The sequence below is a fragment of the Charadrius vociferus genome, unplaced genomic scaffold (genome assembly GCF_000708025.1).
Source record: "Charadrius vociferus isolate BGI_N301 unplaced genomic scaffold, ASM70802v2 scaffold484, whole genome shotgun sequence".
NCBI lineage: Eukaryota > Metazoa > Chordata > Aves > Charadriiformes > Charadriidae > Charadrius > Charadrius vociferus.
The window spans coordinates 84,905-105,149 of record NW_009648074.1 but is presented as its reverse complement, the minus strand read 5'-3'; the positions used below and the strand labels follow the sequence as shown (position 1 = coordinate 105,149).

At 54.0% G+C, this 20,245-nt stretch overlaps 1 protein-coding gene across 1 annotated transcript in view; it reads left to right on the top strand.

Annotated features, from left to right (window-relative positions):
* The window catches only part of SCN4A (sodium channel, voltage-gated, type IV, alpha subunit), a 33,488-nt gene extending 16,454 nt beyond the window's left edge, over nucleotides 1–17,034 (top strand). Inside the window, exons 15-25 of the mRNA XM_009883816.1 lie at nucleotides 1,335–1,763; nucleotides 6,502–6,631; nucleotides 6,950–7,104; nucleotides 8,785–8,958; nucleotides 9,534–9,656; nucleotides 9,914–10,192; nucleotides 11,361–11,414; nucleotides 13,277–13,414; nucleotides 14,275–14,379; nucleotides 15,117–15,387; nucleotides 15,842–17,034. Coding sequence (XP_009882118.1) covers nucleotides 1,335–1,763; nucleotides 6,502–6,631; nucleotides 6,950–7,104; nucleotides 8,785–8,958; nucleotides 9,534–9,656; nucleotides 9,914–10,192; nucleotides 11,361–11,414; nucleotides 13,277–13,414; nucleotides 14,275–14,379; nucleotides 15,117–15,387; nucleotides 15,842–17,034 — 3,051 coding nt within the window. The remainder of the gene's footprint in view (nucleotides 1–1,334; nucleotides 1,764–6,501; nucleotides 6,632–6,949; nucleotides 7,105–8,784; nucleotides 8,959–9,533; nucleotides 9,657–9,913; nucleotides 10,193–11,360; nucleotides 11,415–13,276; nucleotides 13,415–14,274; nucleotides 14,380–15,116; nucleotides 15,388–15,841) is intronic.
* The last annotated feature ends 3,211 nt before the right edge of the window (nucleotides 17,035–20,245 follow it).

The following is a 20,245-nucleotide window of genomic DNA, read 5'->3' as shown; positions in this document are numbered from 1 at the left end:
CCGTACCTCCGGTATTTCCGAGCACGGGAGCCTGTCCCACACAACCTCCCGAGCATCCCGGCGGCAGGGAGGTGTGTGTTTCTCCCCACTTCCCCTGCAGAGGAATAAGGCGACGGCTGGTCGTCCTGTACTGCTAATGACACTTTGAGCATTTCCTTTGGGGTTATTAAGGGAAAAGGGAGGAAGTCAGTCGGGTGACAAGGTAATGGACTCCTGTCCAAAAAAGCCAGAGGCAACGGCAACTATTAGCTGTAACTGGTACTTAACGTAAGTATTAAACTGATGGGATAGTAGGGATTTATTTAAAGATGCGGTTTAAGTCATATGGTATGAGCCATGTGAAAACAGCAGTGACCTTGAATAGCAGCTAATTCCCTTCTCAGATGCGCTGTTGGCACAAAAAGGCACAAACATCAACAGCTGTGGGCTTGGCCCGTCGGCCGCTCCGCGCAGCGAGAGCGCGTCTGGGTGCTGCCGATGCTCCTGTACCCTGGGGAGAGCCCATCCTGCTCCTCTTCTCGTGAGCTGTTCCTCTTTTCTGGCAAGCAGCGAGTCCACCCATGCCAGGCGAGGCTGCGGTGGGGTCCAGTCACGTTTTGGGCATGGTGAAGCAGGAGAGATCTGGGGGAAGCAGAAGAGAGCCCGTGCTTGGAGCTATATTTGCATCCCATGAGCTGACTCCTGCTGAGATGAAATACCACTTTCCATGGAACAGTGCAGTCTCTGGTAGAAAAGGATGAGGTTATGGCTGTGGCTCAGGCTCCTGCATGGCTCCAGGGTGTTGGAGACCCTCAGGAGGTCACTTTGCTGAGCTACCAGAGCAAGCAAAGAGGAGAGGAAGAGTTGCAGCTGGGAGGACAATAAGCAGGAGGTTTCTCCCTGGGAAGAGAAGGGATGGAGCTGAGTTGTATCCCTATGGGTGGTGGGGAGAAGCACCATAGGCTTAGGGAGTCCCACCTGGTGACCAGCCAGGCCAAGAGCTCCAAGAGAGCAAAGGGAAGGACATGTTGGTGGACCCACAGGGTAGGTGGATTGAGAGGGGCTGAAGCAATGACTGGCATCACTTGCAAATGGATCAGCAGGACCCAAGCAGCTGGAGGTGACACTGGGCATTGCAGCCCAAGGAGGAGTGAGGAGGACCATGTCCATGTCCTCCAGGAGATGGGGTTGACATCTCTGCAGTCCCCAGAGCTGGGCTGTGGGAAGAGGGAGTCCCATGACATGCTCAGTGGCAGGGTCTTTTCCATGGCCATGACTTGTCTGCACCGCTCCAGCCTACAGGGATGAGGTTGGTGCTGAACATCAATGCTGGTGTTTGCTTTTGTCCCCTCCAGGTGCTGAACCTGTTCTTAGCTTTGCTACTGAGCTCCTTCAGTGCCGACAGCCTGGCAGCATCTGACGATGATGGAGAGATGAACAATTTGCAGATCGCTATTGGCAGGATCACCAAGGGGATTGACTTTGTCAAGACCTCTCTGCTGATGCTGCTCCGCAGGCTGTGGAAGGGGAAGAAGGTGGCCCCGGAGGAAGAGCAAGAGCACAGTAAGAGGGACAACTCTGGGCTAAACCATGTGGACGCTGGCCAGGAGCTCAAGTTGGAGTACTTGGACGGAGTCGCTGGCAAAGAGCATTTTTTCATGGATGAACTGGACCACATGAATTTCATTAACAACCCCAACCTGACGGTGCAAGTCCCCATCGCCTCAGAGGAGTCTGACCTCTACGAGGAGACGAGCACCCAGTCCGAAACCGAAGATGCCAAGGTAAGAAAGGCGAGTAGAAGGGTTTCAACCCCAAAACTTGGACTGACCCATTCTTGCTGTGACACCCCAAAAATGATGCTGGGTTTGGTTCACAGAATCACAGCATGGTCAGGGTGGGAAGGTCCCTCTGGAGCTCCCCCATCCCACCCCCCGCCAGAGCAGGGGCCCCTCCAGCACAGGACGGCGTCCAGGCGGGTTTGGGATGGCTCCAGAGGGGGAGACTCCCCCACCTCTCTGGGCAGCCTGTGCCACTGCTCTGCCACCCTCACAGGAAAGAAGTTCCTCCTCAGGTTTAGATGGAACTTCCTACATTCAAGTTTGTGCCCGTTCCCTCTTGTTCTCTTGGTTACTTCCAGTTTTTCCAAAATGCGTGGTGTGGGCTAAATCTGGGGGTTTTCCACCTGGCATTTCCCAGTGTAAGCTGCAGGTGGTGGGGTCCAAGCAGGGATTTGGCCTAGTTTGGGTCAGGCTATGGGGTTATCGCTAATGCCAGGGGGACCCACCGCACCACAGGGCTGGCACGAGGGTCAAAGCGCTCCGTTTGGGGTTAAAGATGTTCCAGAGGAATTCGATGCCAGGAAATCTGCTGATGGCACGAACATTGGATCCACTGCTAATGCCTCAGAAAGCATCATCGGGGAGGGCATGAAACCAGATGGAGGAGCTTAGCACAAGTGAAGACGAAGCAATGCATTTTGGATCCAAAGCCGACGAGACAGCTGATGTTGGCATTGCTACGTCGAGGCGCGGAGAGGACTGTCAGGGCGCGCGGGGCGCCGATCGCCTTGGTGTTCTGGGAAGATGCCAGGGCAACGCGAGACAAGAAACTCTGGAAAACCCGAGTGGGCCCAAACAAGAGGGTGATAGTCTGGTGGGAAATTACTGCTCGTAACGTGGTCGCACCAAGGTCCTGGGAAAAGGCAGGGCAGCAGGGATGCTGCAGGGGAGAGGAGCGACCGCAGCAATATGGAAAGGGGTTTTGTAGGAGTAATAGCTCTAACCTAGGGGTTTATCATTTGAACGTGTCTGCTCAGGAGCTGAGGAGCTTTTGGGAAGCTACTCCTGCTCGGGGCGGTGTGCTGGGGTGGAAGGCAGGCGTGCAGTTTGGGTGCAATCCCAACCGCTGCCTCGTGCCTGGCTGTGATTGCCCAGGGACCCCAATTAAGGGCTGGAAAAGACACCAGAACTCCCAAAACCCCGGAGTCATCCGCCTCCTTCCCCGTCTGCGGGCTCCTTGCAGCTCCGCACGGCGACGGGGACCTGGCTTCGCTCGGGGCACGGCGTGAGAAGAGGGGACAATCCTGATTATTTGTTTATTTGTTGTTTTCAGCTGGGGAAACGGGGTGTTTTCAGCAGAGGGGGCTGCAGGGGGGAGATGGCAGGAGCGGCCGTGGCTGGCTGTGACCCGTCGCAAACATGCCGCTTGCTGTGCTCACAAGGGACAGACTTGTCTGGAGCACCTTGGTCGAGGGAAGGGGCGAGGGGAGTTGCTGTTGTCACTCTCAGCAGGAGGGCTGAGAATTGGCATTTTTTTCCCCCAAACTTTTCCTACTACAAGTCCAGCTCAGTAGCGCTAATCCAGAGTACACCCAGGCGTGCAGTCGCGCCGTGCGGAGGTGATGCCGATGCCAACCTGGACACCATGGGGGGTGTTATGGTTTGAGAAACCCACAACAATTTATTGTCATTTAGACAATTATTCTCTCACCCGATGACCTCTCCCAACCCAGGAAGGGGAATTGGGGAAAAAGAAGGCAACCTGAGGGTTGAAATATAAATAGAATTAATAGGATAAGACTAAATAATTAACATTAATAACACTAAAGAACCAATATTGATCCCGATATCAATATAAAATACACCCGGATCACCCTCAGCCCATTCTGTCCGTAGAAGCTGTGCACCCCCAGCAGTGACAGCCCATGTGAGACCCTGCGAGCGCTGCGGCTTCGGGAGGAAGGGACGGGCTCAGGGCTGCGGCACCGGGGCGAGGAGTGCTCAGGATGGCAGCCGTCACGGGGGAGAGAGAACTCCTCAGCGAACTGCCTGATTTATACTGAATGTGCCGTTGATGGTATGAACTAACCCTGTTGGCAGCTTGGGTCGAGTGCCCGGGTCTCGCTCCTCCTCATCCCCGCACCCGGCGAGCTCGAAAACACTGAGACCTTGAAACCCGCACACCATAGCTGGCTGGAAAGGAAATATTTTCACAAATTCAGACACTGGAGTCTTCTAAAAGTGCACTAGAAGGGAAATCAACCCTGTGTCACTCAAACCAGGACAGGGGGACACATCCAGCCCGGTCTGTGGGGTCCCCATGGACCTCAGTTCCCCACCACCATGACGTGCTTCCCCACGGATGGAGGAAAACCTCAGCACGCGATGCTCGGACATGTCCCAGCATGGCTCCAGCATTACAGGGCTGTGTCCAGCTGACATCTAGTGGCACCTGCTCCAGTGCCCTCCATGGAGCTCATATTTTGAGAGCCATCCCTGCCTCCGCTCAGCACATCCAGGGGGCAAATGGCATCTCTCAACCACTAAATACCAGTTCACCCCATCATCGCTGCTGGTTTTGGTGGCTCAATTCAGCCGAATGTTGACCAAGGTGCAAAGCGGGGAGGGGGTGTGCATTAACACCCTGAACAGGCGGGGTGGGCAATGAGCTGGTGGTCATCATGTGAAATGATAATTAGAAATCAGGTGCTAATTTGTGTGAAGCCTTGGCTGGGTGTAGGGGAAGACTGCTGCTAGCTCGGTGTGCTCACATGCCGTCGATTAGCTCCAGATGGAGCCAGAGCCCAACACACCACCTCACACCGGGCACAGGGGCCACTGCTGATGATACAAACCCGGGGGAGGGTTTCTCCAGGTGGGCTGCTCAGAAAATGCTGATAAACGCTCTCCCCCTTCCAGAGCAGCTCCTTTCTGATGCAAAGACATTTTTCAGGGTGAAATGATAGCGGAGGGGTGATGGCAGGAGCGCGGCTGCTCTCCTCGAGCACTGTTGCTTCTTCCAGTTGGTTTCTGTTTCGCGTGGTGAAGCAGCGAGGAGGTGATGGGAACAGCAGTGCCACAGCTGTGCGAAGAGTTGGTTGCTGCAGCTCGGGGGTCTTCTTGGGGGGGTTTCACCTCAGACCCCCGTGCTGCCAGGCAGGGTGATGTCTCCTGAGATGCTCTGGGTTGTGTACATCACAGGAGTATCGTCGAGTGCTGTGACTGATGGGGGCAGTCGCAGGGTGCGTCGGGGTGCGCAGCGCCCAAGTGTCGGTGCTCGGTGCTGGCCAGGATGGGGAAAGCCTTGGATTTGGGTGGAAACACCCAGCAAGGCTGGAGGTGCCGTACCGGGTGTGTGATGGAAATTGCCCTGCAAACCTGCTGGTCGCAGGCGCGTGGGGTCTCAGGAACCCCTAGTGATGGGTTTTGGGGACCATCCCTCTCTCCCCCTCAAGAGGACCTCCTCTGGACACCTTTCCCCTGATCTCCAGCACTGCTGGGGTGGTTCGTCCCCACCTCGTGCCTTTGCAAGGTTTGTCCTGGAGACAGATGGTTTCCATATGTCCTTCCCCGGGGTCACAGCTCGCCTGGCTCGATGCCGAGGCCTCCTAATCCCCCTGTCCCTCCTTGTCCCCCTCCGCCCCCCAGCCCCAGCGGAGGGTGGCCCCACTGCTCCTGCAGAGCCACCAGCTGACAGCTCGTGCCACCGCTGCTGCCGTGTCCTGCTCCTCAAGGCAATGCCCTGCGTGTCCCCAGCATGCAGCAGCCAGGCTACAAGGGTTCCCCAAAGCAAGGTCTTCTACTGAGGTGGCTCCAGCCCCTGAAGCTGCAGGCAATGACAGTGCCTCAGATTACCCCAGGGGGTCTTTCCTGGCTTGTTGGAGGATGGAGGAGCTGCTTTACTCACTACTGAAAGCACTAGGAACAGTGGGGGAGGATTATCTCCTCGCACAAGCCAACACTATCTTGAATTGGAGATGCCCACCCAAGATCTTCAGGTTCCCAGTTCCTCCCAGGTAGGACAGGCAGGTCTGGAGATCTGCTCTTTCCTCAAGCACTGCAGAAGGTCTTCTCGGAAAGCCAAAAAAAAAAGAAAGAGGGGTAGGAAAAAAATCCCAGGGGCCTGCCAAGGTTTTCTCTCGTTATCAGCCCCTCCGGGCCTTGCTGAGTGGTGTCTGGGAAGCCGGCCAAGCTGAGCTGTGGCGCGGGATGGAGCCGGTGAGAGATATTTGGGATGCAGGTTGTGAACTTGGGTGAACCTCAGCCTAAAAGCCCCCTTCGGCACAAGCCAAGCCAGCGGGAATTGAGAGAAGTGCCATGGTGGCCACCCAAGTTTCTGCAGGTCTCGTGGTACCAAAGGGCATTTGGCAGAGTATTTCTTAGACAGAAGAAATCAGCCTGAGGTGATGGTAGAAGTTGATGGGAGATGGACTTGCTGTGCTGGGAGGAAGGTGGGGGTCAGGGAACCTTTTGTTCCTCTGAACCTGGATGAAACACAAAGCTTGTGCAAGCTCACGTACCAATGATCCTCCAAGGTTTTCAGCCCTGGACGATTCACCAGCTTCACTCTGGGCTGCGTTTTCACAGGAAAGGGACTCAGAACAGCCTTCAAGCAAAGGGGTCCCACCAGCTGGCTCCCACGGTGGGGCAGGAGGAGCTGGAGGATGGCTGGAGGCACTTTCAGCCTGGGAGCATCCCTTCCACGGGGCAGCCCAGCCTGAATCCTCCCCTCCCTTTGCAGAATCCCCTCTCCAGCGACAACGCTTCATCCCTGTGCAGCACCGTGGATTACAAGCCCCCTCAGCCAGAGGAGGAGGAGATTGCAGAAGAGGCTGAGGACAGCAACGAGCCCGAGGAGTGCTTCACCGAAGGTGAGGGACCGAGCAGGGCAGGGGGACCCCGTGGAGACGGGGAGGTGGGTATGGAGGAGGGGCCATTGCCAATGAATTCTTGCAGCATAAAGAGCCCCAGGCTCACTTAGCTCAGCCCAAACTCCAAATCCTCCTGTACTACCAGTGAGATGGTCCCCATGGGGGTCCCCTCTTGCATGCACACCCTCAAACCCAGCAGGATCCTGCTCCAACCTCCACCTAGGAGGGTTTGAAAAGACAATAAAAGCACAAATAGTGTCGTGCTGATGGAAATGCCCTGGCCAGGAGGCAACCCGCAGCTCTTTGTCCCATCCCCAGCCTGCGTGAAGAGGTTTCCCTGCCTCTACGTGGATATCACCAGTGACAGAGGGAAGGTGTGGTGGAACCTCCGGAAAACCTGCTTCCGCATCGTGGAGCACGACTGGTTCGAGACCTTCATCGTCTTCATGATCCTCCTCAGCAGCGGGGCGCTGGTAGGTCCCACCTTTTGCCCTGTCCCATTTGCTCTGCAGCAGCTCCCCAGCTTGGTGGGAGCCCAGGAACATGGGTAGAGCCCAGGCAGCAGCACCAGAGGCTCTGGGCATCACCTGGTTGTTCCCTGTGCAAAATAACACAGCTGTGGGCAGATGTTTGATTTAAAACCCCATTTGGCTCAGGTCTGGCCAATGTACAGCCTTGCAAGGGGATCTAACCTTCCTTCCCTTGCCCTCCAAGAGCCCTGCATCAGTACCATCACCCCTGTACAACCTTCCCCAGCATCCATCATGGACTGTGGTCCACAGGCTCAAGAGGATGCAACTACCTACAGCCTCCTCTCCTGCTCTCAGTGTCAACCATGAACTGTCTGCACCATCTGTTTAGCTTTACGTGAACGGTTCCTCATTTCACTGCATCCGTAACTGGCTGTCGGGAGGTGCTTTTCGAATAATTAATGGTTATTATTTTGCTGTTCAGCACTTACACCCGCTGAGTGGTGCACCCTCCCAGAACCCGGGAGTCCATTTAAATCAACCTCATTAGAAAGCTGTGTGTCAGCCTGTTGGTCCTCTCGGAGTATTTCATAGAATCATAGAATGGTTTAGGTTGGAAAGGACCTTGAAGATCATCCAGTTCCAACCCCCCTGCCATGGACAGGGACACCTCCCACCAGCCCAGGTTGCCCAAGGCCACGTCAAGCCTGGCCTTGAACACCTCCAGGGATGGGGCCTCAACAACCTCTCTGGGCAACCTGTGCCAGTGCCTCACCACCCTTAAAGTGAAAAACTTCTTCCTAATGTTTAATCTAAACCTGCCCTCTTGCAGTTTAAAGCCATTCCCCCTCGTCCTATCACTCCATGCCCCAGTAAAAACTCCCCCCCCAGCTCTCCTGGAGCCCCTTTAGGGACTGGAAGGCGGCAATAAGATCTCCCCGGAGCCTCCTCTTCTCCAGGCTGAACAGCCCCAACTCTCTCAGCCTCTCCTCATAGGAGAGGTGCTCCAGCCCTCGGATCATCCTCATGGCTCCATATATAACTGGATATAACTCAACCACACCTGTAGATACACAGAGCTAACAGGGAGACCAACTCCTCTGCAAGTTTGGAGGGTAAAGAGAGAGGGAAGGAGGACAGAGGGACTGAACTGGTTTTCAGACACACTTTGTGTCTGCATCACGCTCTGAAGGGGTTTGGGGATGTCTGAGGTTGTAGCTGGTGCCGGAATCGAAAGCTGTGCTAAAACAGCTGTGCAACACCTGGTCACCATGCCCATACCTCTGTTTATGTTTTACATGCCCTGAAGATGTACCAGTAACCCTAAATGCTCCCTAAGAGCATTTGCAAAACTACCAGGGCATCCAAAGGTGCAGGTTGGTATCCTGGCTGTTGGCTTGTGCTCGGACCGGTGGGAATTAGACGCAACTGGACATTTGTTGCAGTGAAGCTTTGCTTTGGAGCAAACACTGCTCTACGTAGCCAACGAGAACTTAAAACAAGAGTTAGACCCCATGTTGATCAGGTGCATCAGTAAATGCCACCTGTACCTGGCTCTCAACTTTTCAAGCCGCCCCAAGGCCCAGGGAAGTGGGGACAACGTAGGTGTGGATGTGGCTGCTCTGAGCAGTGCAGGGGGTCTAATGGAAGAATGACTGTCACGTAGCTCCATGCCTCCTCCAGGCTTTTGAGGACATCTACATTGAACAACGAAAGGTGATACGCACCATCCTGGAGTATGCCGACAAGGTCTTCTCCTACATCTTTGTCATTGAGATGTTGCTCAAGTGGGTGGCCTATGGTTTCAAGGTGTACTTCACCAACGCGTGGTGCTGGCTGGATTTCCTCATCGTCGATGTAAGTGTTGTCTGATGAGCACCTCTAGAGCTATAGTTAGCCAGGGGATTTGGGAGCCTTAGGGGATTGTAGCGGACTGGTAGAAATGAACACGTATTTTAAAGGACAGTGGGGTCGCTGTGGACTAAGGGCTTAGACTGTTGCTTAAAATAATGGTCCTCCACAGGAAGGGCCACTTCTTTCCCAGGTTGCAGAAACCCTTTCAAACCCTTTCTGTTTTACACTCAAGCCAAGAACAAGCCCGTGCTGTTCTACCAGACCCCAGTAGAGATGGGAAGGGATACAGGGTCTCCCAAAAGCTCTGTGACACAGCAGGCCATTCCACCTGCGCAGTATTTCTGTGTCCCCTGTCACCTCCATCCTCATACCCAAAAGGCAGGGACACCCTTCCAGTGGCTCTTCCCCAGGGACCCGAGGACTCGATGCCGATCCCTGTGTCCCAAGACAAGGTGATGCCCACCAGCCCGAGGGAGTGGTGAGGACGGAGGGAAGGGCAGGAGCTGCAGGGACGTGGTTCAGTTGTGCTTCCATCTTCCATCTGAGATGCTGCTAATCCCTTGGGCTGCTCCTTCCAGGTTTCCATTATCAGCCTGACAGCGAACTGGCTGGGATACTCCGAGCTGGGAGCCATCAAGTCCCTGCGGACGCTGAGGGCTCTGAGACCACTCCGTGCCCTGTCCAGATTTGAAGGCATGAGGGTAGGTGCCTCCCCGTGTGCTGCTGGCTCTGACACGGCCATGAAACATGGCACCATTGAATAGACCTGGTCTCTTGCCTATCACCTACATCAGGGACCCATCCCAGTTGGTTTTCAGGGGACTCAGGTAATTTTGGTCCAGTCTGAGCCCACCTGGTGCTGCTGGGGAGGGTGAGGCTGGGGCACAGGGCCATGAAGATCACCATTGCTAGCCTGGTTCCCTAGCCAGGTCTTCCAAGGTCTTTTCTCCCCTTGCAGGTGGTGGTGAACGCCTTGCTTGGTGCCATCCCCTCCATCATGAACGTCCTGCTGGTCTGCCTCATCTTCTGGCTGATATTCAGCATTATGGGGGTGAACCTCTTTGCAGGGAAGTACTACCGATGTGTCAACACCACCACAGGGGACCTCTTTGACATCAGTGTGGTGAACAACAAGAGTGACTGCATGGCCCTCCTCTACACCAATGAGGTCAGATGGGTCAATGTCAAAGTCAACTTCGACAACGTGGGCTTGGGATACCTCTCCTTGCTGCAGGTGGTACGTAACGAAAGCAGCCGCCATCCCTCCAAGGCATGCATCCCTGTAGCAGGCAGTGCAATTAGCATCAGGGACAAAGCAAGATGCTGCCCTGATGCCCAGATGGGGCCTCTTCATTGCTTCATAGCTCCAAAATTGGGATTTGACACAAAAACCAAACCTGCAGAGCCAAGGAGGAAAGGGACAGGGTAGAAGATGGGAGGGGAAGGTACGCATCACCGAGGAACCACTGCGGATGAGTGTAGGTAGCACCAAGCCTGGAGCTGCAAGAAGTCCTCTGCAGAGCACAGGATGTAGGAACACTTTCCCCCCACCCATTTGGAAAGTTCGGTCTGCTGTAGTTGTAGGCTGCAAGAGTTTTGCATGGGGAAGATGACGATTGGAAAAAGAGTGTGTGTGTCCGCTGCAGGGCAGTGGGCGAACACAGCCGTGCTTCCACTGAACCCACCGCAGCTGAGCCAGCCAAGCAGAAGAGGAACTGCTGACCGCAATTTTAATAAAAATATAGGTGTGGGCTCTGTTATTGGGTGGGCTGGTGTTACTCCCACCAGATCCAGGGGAACCGGCGGTTGCAGAACTGGTCCATAACACAAATCGATCAACCAGCTTTAAATTCAGCTTCCTCTTCAGATTTATTGTTCCATCAGATTCGGGAAACAAGATGTTCAGGCTTTTTGTTTAACAAATCAGCAGCAAAAGCCTGTAAAGATGCAGTGTACCCCCCCTACACCCCACCAGGATCAGGACACAGGCGTCAGGGCTATGGAGGTGGCACAGGGAGGGAGGCAGCCAGCTCCGGCACAGCTTTACCATTGGGAAAATGCACTTTGGTTTTTTGGGGGAGAAAAGAGACAATTGCTTCTTTTCCCAGCCTGGTTGGAGGCAGTGTTTTGGGAAGTCTGTGGTAACCTCAGCCACAGAACAGAGCTTGTGTGTACACGCGCACGTGCAAATCTTGTTATTTCTGTATCGGGGCATTTTTCTTGTGGATTCAACTCATGGTCCCTCTCCTGCCATTCCCACAGAGAAGCTGTAACTGCGGGCTGAGCCGGCGTGCTCGGAGCTAAACCCTCAAACTAAACCCCCAAACATGCACCCATCGCCCTCCCCTTCCTCCCTCGCCCCAAATACCTCCCAGCCAATCTGTTCTTCTCCGCTGTCCCCGCAGGCGACCTTCAAAGGCTGGATGGACATCATGTACGCCGCCGTGGACTCACGCGAGGTGAGGGGACAAGCAGGGATGTCTCACAACTGGCACCGAGCGTCACGCGTCCCATGGGGCCGGTTCCCCTTGGCAGGCTGGGAGCAGAGTCCTGGGGCTGAGGAGGAGCTCAGCACGGGCTGGGGATGGACCCCTTGGCCACAGTGTCCCCTCTGGCTCTGCCCATTGGTGTCAGGGGGGGTCCCTCCATCCCACCCATGGCTTCAGCTAGGATACGGGCTAAAAAAAGTGGAGGAACCCCCAAAACATCCCCCCTGCTGAGGTGCACAGCCTCCAAAAAGGGCAGCCAGTTGTGTCCTTGTGCCACCCGTGTCATTGTCACCTGCACCACAGCCACCACCCCAGCTGCACCCTGACCCCACACTGGGCTCCCACCCCACCAGGGCTACAGCTGGGGCTGAGCCCGCTCCTCCCTGCTTTAGCTTCATGGCCTGAAATCCCCGCTCTGCCTCCACAGCTCCAACCCAGAGGGCTCATCCTTCACCCTGCTGTGACATGATGCCTTCCGTGTGCCGCTCCAGCTGGGAGAGCTTATCCCATCCTGGAGAAAGCCCCTGCCTTGCCTTGGGCAAGAATCATAGAATCACAGAATGGTTTGGGTTGGAAGGGACCTTAGACATCATCCAGTCCCCCCCCCTGCCCTGGGCAGGGCCACCTCCCCCCAGCCCAGGTTGCTCCAAGCCCCGTCCAACCTGGCCTTGAACACCTCCAGGGATGGGGCAGCCACAGCTTCTCGGGGCAACCTGCCCCAGGGGCTCACCACCCCCACAGGCAACAATTTCTTCCTGATATCTCATCTAAATCTCCCCTCTCCCAGTTTGAAGCCGTTCCCCCTCATCCTATCACTCCATGCCCTTGTGAAAAGTCCTTCCCCAGCTTTCTTGTAGGCCCCCTAAATGGGTTATTTTATGTACACCCCCTAATAAATGGGTTATTAAAACAGAGCAGCCAGCATTTAAGCTTTGGGTTAAATAGGTAATGAAAGAAATAGTGTTTCAAAGGGTTTCATGCAGAGGCTGTTGCTGCTGTGATCCATCCCAAAAAGTGGCCCCGGGCCAGCCCATGTGTGCACGCACTGTCGCGAGCCACCGCGGCAGAAGGGAGTTCCCACCTCTCTCTACCCGAGCAAGCTCACCCGCGCCCCGCGGAGGGGGTCGGCCCCGCACACCCACGGCCCTGAACGTAGTGCTTTCGTTGCCTTTTTTTAGCATCAGAAACAGAATCTGCTCGCCCCGGCTGCAGCTGCCGGCGCTCGGCGGAGGAGCTGCTTCCAGCTCCCTCCGAAAATGGCTGGGGCTCCCGCCTCCCCCGACCCCTGGGGCAAACATGTTTTGGGAGAAAAAGATGCTCTCTTCTGCCAAGAGCTTTCCTCGAAATGAGGGAAGCTGGTTGTGACACCTTGGGATGTCTCCAGCCGAATGTAGAGCAGAATTAAGCGATACCCCTTGACAAGGAGTGTTTTCCAAGGCTGACGGGCTGTGCCACCCCCGTGCGCTGGCGTGGCACAAATTAAACCCCTTTCCCTGTCCCCTCCTGGCTATATTTCAGCCCTCGGAAAGCCGGTTACTGGGAAGAAACTCAAATTTGCTCATCGGTATTGCTGCACCTGGGCACCCTTTCCTCTTCCCCAGCCCATGCTGTGGGACTGGGGGTCAGCACATCCTTGTCACCCAGCTGGTGTCACATGGATGTCCCTTCCCGTGGCTGCTCCCGTGAGGACCACTCAACCCACACAGCATCTGCCAAAGGTTTTGAAGCAGTGACCCTACAGCTGTTTCTGAATAGAGCGATCCCTCGTCTGGGGACTTGGGGATGTGCTTTCCAGAGAGGGTAGTCTCACATTTCCCATCTCTCCTGGTCAGATTGAAGAGCAGCCAGTGTACGAGATCAACCTCTACATGTACATCTACTTCGTCATCTTCATCATCTTCGGCGCCTTCTTCACCCTGAACCTCTTCATCGGCGTCATCATCGACAACTTCAACCAGCAGAAGAAAAAGATAAGTATTTTCTGGGTCCTGCAGCCACTGTTGCCTCCTGAGGTGCTGGTCCAGGACGGAGGGGACCAGCACGGTTATGGTATGAGGAGACCAGAGCCACTGTGCCCAGGGCTGGGGTGGACCCCAGGGTCCCTCCGCAACCTGAGTTGCTGTTATCCATTAGTGCCTTCCCGCAGAGTGGACAAGGAGAGCTGAGCAAACAGCACCCGGGGACTTGTGTCCCTGCCATAGCATTTATAGAGGATTTCATTCATGAATGCGGAGGGAGAAGGTGAGGAGGGCTGTTTTCTCTCACCTGTGCCACAGCAGACGTGGCTATGAGCCTGTGCCATCACTTTTGTTTTCTTTTCCCACCCCGTGACCCTTTCTCATCGTTTTTCCACTCATCAAGGAAAACTCAACTTCTGCTTTCAAGCGAGCAGCACAGGACTAATGCCCCTGGGCTGACGGAGGGGGGAGCAGGCAGAGGGTGGGTGACATGGAGCACGTTATTTTGCACCCAGCAAGCTCTGAAGCACACCGAGATGCCACCTCAGTCCCAGCAGGATCCATGCAGCGAGTAGGGGGTGAGCCCTGGCAGGGCATGGGGTGCCTCATTCGCTGTTGCAGTCTGGGAGGCAGCGTCTCACCTCTGCAGGAGGAAACCGCAGCGCTGGGGTGAGCACCCATGGGGGCTGTGAACTGGGGGAAGCAGTGTAGAACAGGGTGAGCAGGGAGGAAACAGGTTTCACCGAGGCAGTGCAGCGAGTAATGCCTGGTAGGAGCTTGGCTGGAGATGGCTGGTGGGAAGGAGCGTGGTCAGAGATGCTTGGTAGGAAGAGGCGAGTTCCCAAGACTAACGGAGGTGATTCCCTTTATACTTTGGAGGCAAAGACATCTTCATGACGGAAGAGCAGAAGAAATACTATAATGCCATGAAGAAGCTCGGCTCCAAGAAACCCCAGAAGCCCATCCCCAGGCCATCGGTATGTTGGGTTAAGCACCCTGAAGTGCAGCAGGGAGGGAGCTCTTCAAGCCACCAGCTGTCCCAAAGCCAATGAGAAGGGTCTAGGGCAGACCACTTGCCAGGGCAAGGAGACAAATCCTGGCTCCCCATTGCTACTCTTCAGACGGGACCTTGCTAAAAGCTGGGTCTTCAGAAGAGGTTCACACCAGGCAACCTCCTTTGGGTCTGCTCTTCAGCCCTGGGTCTGCTGGCTGGGTCAAGGAGGGAAGGACTTTTGCAGGGATTAGGGTTTTCTCCGAGCTCAGCTCCCAGCTCCTCTCTCGAAGGCAGTTAGACTCGGGGAAAGCTCAGCTTTCAACACTCCTGGAAGGGACACTGGTCCAGCCAACACATACGCAGTTGTGACTTGGGTTTGGTTTTGATAGCACTGCTCGAGTGAGGCCTTTTCCGTGTGTTTATTTTTGCCCTGATGCATTAGCTCTGGATATAATTAGAAAGCAACTGAGCCCCGTGCCCACGCCTCCTGGCCGTGGCCTTACCAGATGGGCTTCATCCTGCAAGGTGCTGGGTATCCTTCTCCAATAGCTCTTGGGACCATGAGATCTATTTATCGGCCACAACACTGAGGTTTTCTACGCTCTTTTAAATACTGTTCCTTATTCTCTTTCTGTTGTGTCTTTTGTTTTGTGTGTGTCTGTCCCGTGTTCCCACCTCACCTGTGGTTCTCCATCACCACTCACCTGGACCTCACTGCAGAACAAGTTTCAAGGGATGGTGTTTGACTTTGTTACCAAGCAAGTGTTTGACATAACCATCATGATCCTGATTTGTCTTAACATGGTGACCATGATGGTTGAAACAGATGATCAAAGTGAACTGAAAACATCTGTTCTCTACAAGATAAACCTGGTATTCATCGTCATCTTCACCGGAGAGTGTGTGCTCAAAATGTTCGCCTTGCGGTACTACTACTTCACTATCGGCTGGAACATCTTTGACTTTGTGGTGGTTATCCTCTCCATCTTAGGTGAGTCCTGCTGGTTCCACCAGTTCCTCCCACTGGATAATGAAGAATGGAAATGGTCTAGCTGATCCACAGCCACCAAGCCATCACTGGCCACCCCCTTGCACCCACCCTTTGAGTAGGGCCAACAGGACCCTGAGACGAGACAGATGTGAGGCCACCCCATGCCACCAGGTTGGATGAGGGGCTGGGGATGTGTCTCGCTCCTCCTTGGTGTTGGGTTCCCCTTGTCTCTGAAATGGAGCAGTCAGCATTCAACCTTTGGGTCTGTGCTCAGGGTTTATTTTTTAATATTTTCCCTTTGCCACCGGAGGAGCAGAGAGCTGTGTGCCGCAGGGGGTGGCCTCATCGCCCTGTAACTGCCCAGCTCTGGCAGGTGGAGTGGAGTAGCTCCACCTCACTTCCCTATGTTGGCTGCAGAGCATGGCAAACTCACCTCTTCTTCATCCCTTCACAGGTATCGTCCTCTCAGACATCATAGAGAAGTACTTTGTATCACCCACTCTCTTCAGGGTCATCAGGCTGGCAAGGATTGGCCGTGTCCTCCGGCTGATCCGAGGGGCAAAAGGCATCCGGACTCTCCTCTTTGCTCTGATGATGTCCCTGCCTGCCCTGTTCAACATCGGCCTCCTGCTTTTCCTCGTCATGTTCATCTACTCCATCTTTGGGATGTCCAACTTTGCCTATGTAAAGAAAGAGGCAGGGATCGATGACATCTTCAACTTTGAAACTTTTGGGAACAGCATCATCTGCCTCTTCCAGATCACCACGTCAGCTGGATGGGATGGCCTCCTCAGCCCCATCCTGAACAGTGGCCCCCCCGACTGTGACCCCGACCTGGAAAACCCTGGCAGTTCGGTAAAAGGGGACTGTGGCAATCCCTCCATCGGCATCTTCTTCTTCTGCAGCTACATCATCATTTCCTTTCTCATCGTGGTGAACATGTACATTCGCATCAACCTAGAGAACTTCAATGTGGCCAGAGAGGAGAGCAGCGACCCGCTCTGCGAAGATGATTTTGAAATGTTTTATGAAACTTGGGAGAAGTTTGACCCAGATGCCACCCAGTTCATTGCCTACAGCACCTTATCGGACTTCGTAGACACCTTACAGGAGCCGCTCAAAATTCCCAAGCCAAACAAGATCAAGCTAATCACCATGGATCTACCAATGGTTGCTGGGGACAAAATCCACTGTCTGGATATCCTCTTTGCCCTGACTAAGGAAGTGCTGGGAGACTCGGGAGAGATGGATGCCTTGAAGGCCACCATGGAGGAGAAATTCATGGCCGCAAACCCCTCAAAGGTGTCCTATGAACCCATCACCACCACTCTGAAAAGGAAACACGAGGAAGTCTGTGCTACAAAAATCCAGAGGGCTTTCCGGAGGTACCTCCTGAGGCGCTCAGTGAAGCAGGCGTCCTACATGTACAGGCACAGTAAAGACGAGGATGCTCTGAAAGATGATGCACCCGAGAAGGAAGGTCTGATCGCCACCAAAATGCACGAGATGTATGGGAACAGTGGGACAGATGTGGAGACAGCCCCTGCCTTTGGTCTTGCACCCGTTCCCAGCTCAGAGACTCAAGATGCTCCTGGCGAAGCAAAAGCATGGGATAAGGAATACGTTGTGAAAGAGTCGCTGGTATAACAGAGACTTCCATCTCTCGCCCAGCCTGAAAAGACTTCATTTGTGTCTCCTTTTCAAGAGCTCTTCCATATACAGATCAATAGATCTTAGATATTGAGCTAATTTCTGATATTTCGAGTAGACACCTTAACTTATGACACAGGATCTCTTACCGATCCTGGTTTTTACAGCTCACTGCACTGGCAAAGAGTTTAATATTTTTATTATGAGAATTAAATGTGAAATCTATTGTTGGTGAAAGAGACACATTTTAGTTTTGAAATGATCTCATCATGGTAATGATGTTTTTCAGACATTAACAAATGAGTATGGCTGTCCTTTTACTTAAAGTAATTATTTATTAATGTTATTTCACAATTAAGAGATTTTCTTGTATATTATTCTTCCAGAGTGCAGCCAAGTAGCCAGTGAAAGATGAGCCAAGTGAAATAATATTAAGAATAATTACAGAAAAGGCAAGGTTTTCTGAACAAAAATCTCCGATGTCTTAAAGTAGCACCTTTCTTTTGAATATTTGAATAAGCTTTAAGGATTATTTTTTGTTATATACAGAGAAAGTGCAATTATGTCTTAAAGATTTGTTTGCATAGCCAAAACAAAGCATCTGCAGATATGTTCTCAGGGTTAAATATCAGGTTTTAAAGGTCTCTGAATATGCATTGAAATCATAAATCATTCAGGTCTCTACGGTACGAATGTAAACGGTAGTTATATTCATGTCTCTTCTCTGTTTTCCCGTTTCATCCAGATTTTCTGGCAGGAAAGCAACGGACAAAGGTAGGGTTTGGAGGACCTCCTCTGAGAATCCCCAGTCTCTGTAGCAAAACCCTCCAGGGTTTCTTCAAGCCCCCCAGCAAGTGGAAATATCCTGCTGGAGCGCTCTTAGTTGGCGTTAATTAACGAGACGCATCCCCAGGGATTGGAGCAGGTCTTTGAACGGTCATTGCAAAGAGCTGCTTCAATGGGGTCCCTTAAATCCCATCGGCCACTCAGCACTGGGGACCTTCATGCAACGAATGCTCCCACTGGGGTGCAAATCCCAAAAATACTTGGGCAGAGCATCCTTCCCTTGGCTGGGCCTCTGGAGATGACCCAGCGGCACGTGCCGGAGTCTCTGCAGAGCCTGGTGGGGTCAGGCAGGTCCTCACCAGGAACCCTTCCGGCAGAGGAGGGTTTTCCCAGGGCGGGTGGAAGGGTTTTACTGCTCTTGACACAGGTGGGCAAAAGTAATTCAAGAAAAATGGGCAAAAGGCCCCGAGTTCATCTCTGGACTGCCTTCTGCCTTCAAAAGGGGGAAAGAAACCCTCTTGAGATCAAAACAAACACGAACCAAAACCTCTTCCAGTTAAAACAAGGGCTGCTTCTTGAAGCCAAAAGGTCTGTCTTTTTTTTATTATTATTATTATTATAATTATTATTTTTTTCTTGGGCTGATTTTGGCGCTGAGCCGTTACGGATGCCCCATGTTCAGGCTGGCCAGGAGCGGTGCTGAGCTTGCTTGCGTCCACGTGCTGTCAGCCAGGCGGCAGAGCCGGGGTCGCTCTGCTGCGTCCCGTAGCGTTGTGCTTTCATTTCCATGTTGCGTTGGGTGATGCTCCCTGGAACAGGAGCCCATTGGCGTGGGAAGCATCCATGGCACGGCAGTTTCCAGCCCGGATTGTGGTTCACAATCAATGCTGCTTGTACGTACATGTCGTCGGTGATGGAAAAAAATGCCAAAGAGCAGGATTTGTGTGAGTTGAAGGCATTTTTCTTTGTACATTTCTTAAAATAAACAACTGTAAATGGTCTATTATTATGATACCAAATGCGTTGGTGTGTGTTAGAGGGACAAATCATCATAGAATGGTTTGGGTTGGAAGGGACTTTAAAGACCATCTAGTCCCACCCCCTGCCCTGGGCAGGGACACCCCCCACCAGCCCAGGTTGCTCCAAGCCCCGTCCAACCTGGCCTTGAACACCTCCAGGGATGGGGCAGCCACAGCTTCTCGGGGCAACCTGCCCCAGGGGATCACCACCCCCACAGAAGAGAATTTCTTCCTGATATCTCATCTCAATCTCCCCTCTTCCAGTTTGAAGCCATTCCCCCCCATCCTGTCACTACATGTCCTTGTAAAAAGTCCTTCCACAGCTCTCCTGGAGCCCCTTTAGGGACTGGAAGGCTGCAAGGACTCCCCAGACCCTTCTCTTCTCCAGGTTGAACAACTACAACTCTCCCAGCCTGTCCTCCCAGCAGAGGGGCTCCAGCCCTCCCAGCACCTCTGTGGCCTCCAGGTCCATGTCTTTCCTATGTGGGGGGCTCCAGAGCTGGAGGCAGTACTCCAGGTGGGGTCTCACAGGAGCGGAGCAGAGGGGCAGAATCCTCTCCCTCGCCCTGCTGCCACACTGCTGATGCAGCCCAGGATGGGGTTGGCCTGCTGGGCTGCTATCATGCATTGCCGGCTCATGTTGAGCTTCTCGTCAATCAGCAATGTTTGCCCTGCCCTTGGGAGGTGTAAATGCCCCCTATCCCTTTGCTCCAGGGCAGATATGGGGAACCCTTTTGCATGGCCTTGGGTGGACCTACTATCCTCAGCAGGATCTGGTGGTCCCATCCTGTAGAAGACACCCCCTAGGCTGCCTCCCTCTGGCACCTCCAACCCAGCCCAGACCCCAGAGCTTCTGCTCTGCTCATGAACCAGTTCCCTGGAGCCCTTGGTGCCTCGGGGCAATGAGCCCCAATGCTAGGAGCTCCAGCAGATGCTGCTGCAGGTTCAACTAAGGAGAGAGGTGGGCTTGGAGGAGGTGCAGACCCCCTGAGCTGCCCCATGCCAGGCTCTGGGGGGCCAAACCTGCCCCACCAGCCATGCGGGAGCAGTTCAGCATGATGGGGAGAAGGCAGCAATGGGCAAAGAAGGTTTCTGCATCAATGTGCGGTTGGAGGAGGGAGCCACCTCCGGGACCTGCTGACATCCCCAAAGGCCATGGCATGGCCTCACTGCTGTGTTTGTGCTCTGGCTGGAACAGCTCGTCCCAAAGCTGGCGTAATTCAAGTTGAGCATCGTGGTACCCACGCAGGCAGGGGGCTGGAGGGAGGAGGTGGTGCGACCCACTGTCCCTGTCCTCCTGCAGCGGGGGAAAGGACAGCGGTGAAACCCAAGCCCTGATGAATAGGAATACGTTGGGGAAGGGCACAGCTGCCCGGCAGCGGCTCTGCTCTGCCCACGTGCAG